Source organism: Neoarius graeffei, chromosome 10 (genome assembly GCF_027579695.1).
Source record: "Neoarius graeffei isolate fNeoGra1 chromosome 10, fNeoGra1.pri, whole genome shotgun sequence".
Taxonomy (NCBI): Eukaryota; Metazoa; Chordata; class Actinopteri; order Siluriformes; family Ariidae; genus Neoarius; species Neoarius graeffei.
Window position 1 is genome coordinate 75550216 of NC_083578.1, and position 8322 is coordinate 75558537.

Sequence of the window (8322 nt, forward strand, 5' to 3'; positions counted from 1 at the left end):
GAGAGAGAGAGAGAGAGTGTCAAGGTCCTAGACTAGCCAAGCCATGGAGAGCCCGAGGAGTCATTCTAACCCGCAGCCGACTAATAATGACAGGACGTGTGAGCAGACCAAACCAAGCGAGCAGCGGAGGAGAAGGAAAGAAGAGCAGGGTGCCAACACTACTGAGTTCTCACGCATCATCACGGATCCGGTCACCGGTAAATGTTACTGTCGGGGGAAAGTTCTTGGAAAGGTGCGGATTTGCATCTCAGACAGGTCGCTCTGTAGGCTAATGTTCTGCATTGTCCCTGGGTTTATTTCATGCTGTGTGTGTCACAGGGAGGGTTTGCGAAGTGCTACGAGCTGACCGACCTGTCCGCCGGTAAGGTGTTCGCAGCCAAAATCATCCCGCACGCGCGCGTCGCCAAACCGCACCAGCGCGACAAGGTGAGCGCAAAGCGCGCGCGTCCTTCAGCGAGCTGTCACTCACCTTTGCTTCATGTGATCTAATGCACGGTGCTGTGTTGCTTTGCAGATTAACAGAGAGATCGAGCTGCACCGAGGACTGAACCACAAGCACATCGTGCATTTCTATCACCATTTTGAAGATAAAGATAACATCTATATCTTACTGGAGTACTGCAGCAGAAGAGTGAGTCATCCCTTCATCATCATGCCTGCTCTTAGAGATTGCACCACATGCACTGTCTCCTTCACACACACTAATAATAAGTGAATTGGTAGCTGGGTTGGCATGTGCATCTTTTACTAATCTGTCCATTGTGTCTTTGTTCAGTCACTGGCACACATCCTGAAGGCACGCAAAGTGCTAACGGAACCAGAGGTAAGGTACTACCTCAAGCAGACAGTGTCTGCTCTGAAATATCTGCACGATCAAGAGATCCTACATCGAGACCTCAAACTAGGTACACCAGTCGATTCATAAATCAATTTTTAAAAATGGGTTTCTTGCTGAAATCTTTGTCGATGCCGTGCTAAAACTGGTACTCATGTGTTTGTTTACTCCATAGGGAACCTGTTTGTGAGTGACTCAATGGAGCTGAAGGTGGGAGATTTCGGGCTGGCTGCCAAACTGGAGCCAGTGAGCAACAGGCGTAAGACGATCTGTGGCACCCCGAATTACCTTTCTCCAGAGGTGCTGAATAAACAGGGCCATGGCTGGGAGTCGGATGTCTGGGCTCTGGGCTGTGTAATGTAAGTCCTGCATTGCTCACAAACTAATGCACAAAGAGAACACTGTCCTGCAGGGCAGACCGAATCCACAAATGCCCATTACATAATGGAGTTTCAGCAGTAATGCATGAACCAAAAAAAAAAGGGCCAATGATTGACGAAACTGATGAGAACAGAATAACTGTACCGAATGTACTTGAGTTTATCTGATTGATATTTACCCTTTTTTACTGCAGGTACACTCTGCTCCAGGGTAAGCCACCATTTGAGACCAATAACCTAAAAGAGACCTATCGCTGTATTAAAGAGGCTCGCTACTCTTTGCCTTCGTCCCTGTCGCTCCCAGCCAGGCAGCTCATTGCCAGCATGCTCTCCCGTGACCCAGCAGATCGCCCGCGGCTCGATGAGATTGCACAGCATGAATTTCTCTTACAGGTCAGTGTTTTTGTTTTGCAGACTTTGCATCTACAATGCCAGATGTTTTTAGCACTGAGATCTGAACTTCCAATTTCTGTCTACACAGGGCTTCATGCCGGAAACACTGCCTTCCAGCTGCTGTCTTTCTGCTCCGGACTTCCACATCTCCAGCCCTGCCAAAAGCTTTTTCAGGAAAGCTGCTGCTGCCCTGTTTGGTGGGAAAAGAGACAAAGCCAAATACTATGAGAGTCTCAGTAAGTACTAGACTCTTTGTTACGAAGTATATACAAGCATACCATAACACAGTAGCTCGTTAATTAAGACAGTCCTTCCACTTCTAGATAAGACGGCCAAAGAAGAAGACGATATCTACAAACTTTGCCATGACCTCAAGACGACCTCTATTAATAAGCAGCCTGCCACACCATCCGCAGAGGTCAGCTGGGGTATCTTGCTGTTGAACGAGAACACAGTGTATAGGAGAGGAAAACAGAGTGTATGACAGTGTTTTGCAGTCCTCACGTTCCCCCTCTCTCTTCCTTTTGCCTTTTTAGGAAAGAGGGAGTCCGTCACTGCCGGCTGGAAAGCCTGTTTCCCAGGCAACAGTGACACAGCCTGAAGCCCGAGACACCATCCTCATGATCGTCAGAGGCAGCCTCGGAAGCTACAGCAGCAGCAGTGAATGTAAGTGTGTGTGTGTGTGTGTGTGTGTGTGTGTGTGTGTGTGTGTGTGTGTGTGTGTGTGTGTGTGTGCCTTCCATCAGTCTGACAATTGTCAGTAATTTTCCTGTCTCGCAGCACTTCATTAGCAATGCTGAGAGCATTTCCTTGTGATTTGTAGGTCTGGAGGACAGTACAACAGGCTCTGTGGCAGAAGCCATTGCCAGTGTTTTACGAGGCTGTCTCAAGCACATGCCCACAGGTACTTCAAACGCACACACTGTATTCACAGATTCATAAAATCCACTCATAGTGGAAGGTAATTTTATATTCACATGTAAATAACAAGCCACTCTTCATCCGCAGCTGAGAAGTTACCCAAGGCTAGCGGATGCAGCAGCATGCAGTGGGTGACAAAGTGGGTGGACTATTCCAACAAATATGGCTTTGGTTATCAGCTGGCTGACAACACTGTGGGCGTCCTCTTCAACAGCGGAACGCACATGAGTCTCCTAGCTGACAAAACGTAGGTGCTAGGGCTTGTTCAGTCGCCAACTTGAATCAATTGATGTAATGAGTGCTGTTGTCAAGTGCTGAATGTCGTTTGTGATGATCACACAAGACATGACAATTACACAACTCGCACATTTTGAGGGATTTTTTTTTGTTGGTAAACACACACTTGTTAGTGTCTGTTAGATGAATGTAGTGGAAGCATGAATGGACATGTTGTGAAAACAATATAGAAAATTACAGTGGATTTAATATGGACAAAGTCTTGGGATAAAGAATAAAAATAACATAACAACAATAGTTTGTTAGATAGGTTGGTCGTATATAGGGTCGTTGGGTAGTTAGGAAGTATTGTGGGTAGGTAAGTATATATGCAGGTAGGAAGTTATGGAATTAGGTTAGTTACGTAGGTGCATAGATACACAGATAGGCAGTATGTTAGAAAGTTAAGTAAGTTAATAAGGTTCTTGGGTTGTTAGGTAATTGGGTAGGTAGATACTTGGACTAGTAGTTTGGTAGTGTACGAACCTAACAGGTAGTCAATATGGTAAGGTAGGTAGTAAGTTATATTCTTAGTTAGACTGTAGGTAGTTAGGTTCTTGGGTAAGTAAGAGTCTTGGGTATGTATGCAACCCTAAATATTGTAGATAGTTTTGAAGTTCACTTAGTTTCATAGTTGAGTAATTGGGTAGGTAGATACTTGGACTAGTAGTTTGGTAGTGTACGAACCTAACAGGTAGTTAAGATGGTAAGGTAGGTAGTAAGTTATATTCTTAGTTAGACTGTAGGTAGTTAGGTTCTTGAGTAAGTAAGAGTCTTGGGTATGTATGCAACCCTAAATATTGTAGATAGTTTTGTAATTCACTTAGTTTCATAGTTGATAGTTGAGTAATTGGGTAGGTAGATACTTGGACTAGTAGTTTGGTAGTGTACGAACCTAACAGGTAGTTAATACGGTAAGGCAGGTAGTAAGTTATATTCTTAGTTAGACATAGATACACAGATAGGCAGTATGTTAGAAAGTTAAGTAAGTTAATAAGGTTCTTGGGTTGTTAGGTAATTGGGTAGGTAGATATTTGGACTAGTAGTTTGGTAGTGTACGAACCTAACAGGTAGTCAATATGGTAAGGTCAAGTGCTGGTAAGTTAAGGTAAGGTAAGTAAGAGTCTTGGGTATGTATGCAACCCTAAATATTGTAGATAGTTTTGTAATTCACTTCATTACATACTTGATAGTTGAGTAATTGGGCAGGTAGATACTTGGATTAGTAGTTTGGTAGTGTATGAACTTAACAGGTAGTTAATATGGTAAGGTAGGTAGTAAGTTACATTCTTAGATTGTAGATAGTTAGGTTCTTGGGTAAGTAAGAGTCTTGGGTATGTATGCAACCCTAAATACTGTAGATAGTTTTGTAATTAGCTTAGTTACATACTTGGGTAGATGTGGTAACATAATAAGGTAGTTAGGTTAGTGACATAGTTGGGTAGGTTGGTACATAGACAGGTAGTTAGTAATCTAGGTTCTTAGATAGTTAGCTAGGTAGGTAGTTACAATTTTGGGTTATTACATACGCCTCCTACGATGTAGGTAGATAGATAGGTAGTTACTAGGTAACTAAGTAGGTAGGGAAGTAAGTTGGAACTTTATTGATCTCGAGGGAAGTTGCATTGTTCTAGCAACGGAAAAATACAAGTATGCGAGGCATATGAGTACTCACAAATTGAGTACAAAGTGAGCATCATCACTAAGTAATAGTACAAAATAGTTCTTCATTAGATGCTTAGAAAGTGAAAACAACAGTGCACTGTAACAGTACAAGGCAAATGGTAAGAAACTGGTACCTTACTGCTACAAAAGAAGAAAGATGTTTTTAAAATCACATAGATAGATAAATAACTTTGCCTTGTCACTTCCATGATGTTATGTTTTTAGGAGATTGTTTAAACGTTCCCTCTCTGTGTCTGTCTGTTTATCTTTCTTGAGCAGGACTGTGTTGCAGCATGCTGAGATGGGTCAGTGTGCTGTGATGTACACAACAGATGTTCCTGAGAACTGTGTGGGCCAGGTCACTATTCTCAAGTACTTCGCTCACTATATGGAAGAAAACCTGATGGATGTGAGTGGAAGTTAATCTACATTTACACATTTTAAAATGTAAAAACTCTTAAACATGGAATCTTGATAGAATCAGGGACCACATATACATGGTCTTCCAAGTTCCAAAGGTTTTATGGCTTTAGTCTGAGGCCATAAATCATCGTTTGTTTCTGGTAGTTTGGACTGGTGATACTGAATGGTTCTGAAACTGAAGATCTCATCTCATTATCTCTAGCCGCTTTATCCTTCTACAGGGTCGCAGGCAAGCTGGAGCCTATCCCAGCTGACTTCGGGCGAAAGGCGGGGTACACCCTGGACAAGTCGCCAGGTCATCACAGGGCTGACACATAGACACAGACAACCATTCACACTCACATTCACACCTACGGTCAATTTAGAGTCACCAGTTAACCTAACCTGCATGTCTTTGGACTGTGGGGGAAACCGGAGCACCCGGAGGAAACCCACATGGACACGGGGAGAACATGCAAACTCCACACAGAAAGGCCCTCGCCGGCCCCAGGGCTCGAACCCAGGACCTTCTTGCTGTGAGGCGACAGCGCTAACCACTACACCACCGTGCCGCCGAAACTGAAGATGATTAACTATTTTAACCCAAGACCTCAGAACATTTAGCAACCATTATTTCTGTATAATTCTTCATTTATAACGTAAATACGTTCGGAAAGCTGTCTGTTAACTCTGTTTAAAAAATGTATACAGTAAAGTACTTTGAAGAGCTGTAAGGTTGGTGTGCTGACCTGAACGTATTTTGTTTGTTAAATTAACATGGACATTTCCTCTTGTCATTAGGGAGGTGATATGGTGATTGACACAGATGCTGAAAAGCCCAGACTCTATCTGCTGCAATGGTTGAAGTCAGACCGTGCCCTGATGATGCTCTTCAATGACGGCACGTTCCAGGTAATCAAAGAAACATTTTTAGTCTATTTCTCATTTATACACTTGTATCCAAGAAGCAGCTCATTCCTGCATATTTGTTAATTGCAAAGTTTGTTGCAGTAGTCACAACTTTCTTAGAAACCTACTTGTTATCATGCGTCCTGCTAATAAGTCCTTCAGAATTTTTTATTTCTCCTACCATTACTCTCTTCAGTATTTCACCTTCATTCAACGTAGAGTTCTACATGTAAAATGACATCCTCGTCTCTTACTGTGTATTCTTCCTTCTACAAATACTGCATACTGTTCTTGCCTTAAATAGTTGATCCATTAAGCTTATTTTAAGATCAAGAAGAAGCCTACACACACAGCGGTCTCACAGTGACTCACCACTGGCGTAACAATGCTCTACATCCTGTTTGAGTTCTATTATAACAAATTGTCTCTATCTCTCCAAACAGGTAAACTTCTACCACGACCACACCAAACTCATCCTGTGCGCCCAGCAGGATGACTACCTCCTGACGTACATCAACGAGGAGCGAACATCCGCCACTTTTAAACTGAGTGCACTCCTGAGGGCCGGATGCACATCAGAGCTGCGCAGCCGCATGGAATACGCACTCAACATGCTCCAACAGAGATGCAAAAGAGAGCCTTGAAACGCTGTGTGTGTGCCCAAGAACAAAAAAAAAATCTGTGAACTGAACGTTGGCTAAAGCACAAAAGCGAACTGTTAATTAGTGTGGAAGTGGTAATTAATGCTGAAAGACTGTTAGAGAAAGTTTATTTGGATGGAAGTTGATACTGTGAAATGAAGAAAGTGGAGGTGGAAGGGAAAGGAGAAGTGAATGTAGCATTACGTCTTCAGAAAATTAGCTCGGAGAAAAGAGACTGGGCCAGAACCGGGGATAGGGGAAGGAAACTAGGTTTGGAGAAACTCAGAGAGGAAAGCTGGATTTAAAGCAAAAAAAAAAAAAGGCTGTTGTTGAGACTATTAGTGTTTTTTTTTTTTTTGCATGTCTGTGTGAGAACACTTTATTTGCTAGATATTATCAAATATTTATTATGTAAATAGTTATTTATTTATTTTTATTAAATAATAAAACTGAACTAAATTTAAAAAGTAAATCTGACTTTTGTGTTATTCATTTAAATTGTTCCAGTATAATTAAACATTTCTTGGTTTCTACAGTGTATATACAGCATAATGTAAAGGAAGTGACAACAGCATTACTACAAATGACCTTTCTAGGTCCCAGCCAACATTTCTGAAGAATCATTAACATCTTTTTAAAAGCGTATTACATTTGCATGAAGTGTGTGTCTTTACTTAACTCGACACACAAGAGCATAATTGACTGAATGCCAAACAAGCGAGAGGAAAAAGCATGCTGTTCAAAAATTATGTTTGAACTGTCTCATAGTCAAAAGTCTGTTAGCAGCCATCATTTTACCCACGTCAGCACCATGCAGTATAAGCTGAATAACAGTCTCGTGAAAATAAATGTGACTCATTCTCCAATTTGCCGATTACAATACAGTCATCTTTAGTAACAGTTGAGTTAATTATGTTTGTGACCTTTTATGGAAGTAATGTATTTAAAATGAGTAAATACTTTTCACTTATGCATTCAGGAAAAGGTGTATTCAGCCTTCAGAATGATAATACAATGTCATATTGGTTCAAATATATATATATATATATATATATATATATATATATATATATATATATATATATATGGGTGACATGGTGATGTAGTGGTTAGCACTGTCACCTCACAGCAAGAAGGTCCTGGGTTCGAGCCCAGCGGCCAGCGAGGGCCTTTCTGTCTGGAGTTTGGATGTTCTCCCCGTGTCTGTGTGGGTTTCCTCCGGGTGCTCCAGTTTCCCCCACAGTCCAAAGACATGCAGGTTAGGCTAATTGGTGGCTCTAAATTAAGGGGTGTGCAGACTTTCCGGCTTTTTTATGAGAGAGAGAGAGCGGCATGGTGGTGTAGTGGTTAGCGCTGTCACCTCACAGCAAGAAGGTCCTGGGTTCGAGCCCCGGGGCCGGCGAGGGCCTTTCTGTGTGGAGTTTGCATGTTCTCCCCGTGTCCGCGTGGGTTTCCTCCGGGTGCTCCGGTTTCCCCCACAGTCCAAAGACATGCAGGTTAGGTTAACTGGTGACTCTAAATTGACCGTAGGTGTGAATGTGAGTGTGAATGGTTGTCTGTGTCTATGTGTCAGCCCTGTGATGACCTGGCGACTTGTCCAGGGTGTACCCCGCCTTTCGCCCGTAGTCAGCTGGGATAGGCTCCAGCTTGCCTGCGACCCTGTAGAAGGATAAAGCGGCTAGGGATAATGAGATGAGATGAGATATATATGAGAGAGAGAGCGGCACGGTGGTGTAGTGGTTAGCGCTGTCGCCTCACAGCAAGAAAGTCCGGATTCGAGCCCCGTGGCTGGCGAGGGCCTTTCTGTATGGAGTTTGCATGTTCTCCCTGTGTCCGCATGGGTTTCCTCCGGGTGCTCCGGTTTCCCCCAAAGACATGCAGGTTAGGTTAACTGGTGACT

General features: G+C 42.9%; 1 protein-coding gene across 2 annotated transcripts; it reads left to right on the top strand.

Moving 5' to 3' along the window:
• plk2b (polo-like kinase 2b (Drosophila)) lies at positions 1 to 6871 on the top strand. 2 transcript variants are annotated; one of them, XM_060932310.1, is made up of 14 exons: positions 1 to 232; positions 319 to 426; positions 515 to 631; positions 776 to 905; positions 1011 to 1194; positions 1410 to 1608; positions 1697 to 1844; positions 1932 to 2026; positions 2145 to 2274; positions 2432 to 2512; positions 2617 to 2776; positions 4750 to 4879; positions 5674 to 5784; positions 6225 to 6871. In XM_060932310.1, the coding sequence occupies exons 1-14, from the start codon at positions 44 to 46 to the stop codon at positions 6423 to 6425; spliced, it is 1983 nt and encodes a 660-aa protein (XP_060788293.1). In that variant the 5' UTR covers positions 1 to 43; the 3' UTR covers positions 6426 to 6871. The 2 variants fall into 2 exon arrangements, with proteins under 2 accessions (XP_060788293.1, XP_060788295.1); XM_060932312.1 differs by having other exon boundaries at positions 1 to 197.
• The last annotated feature ends 1451 nt before the right edge of the window (positions 6872 to 8322 follow it).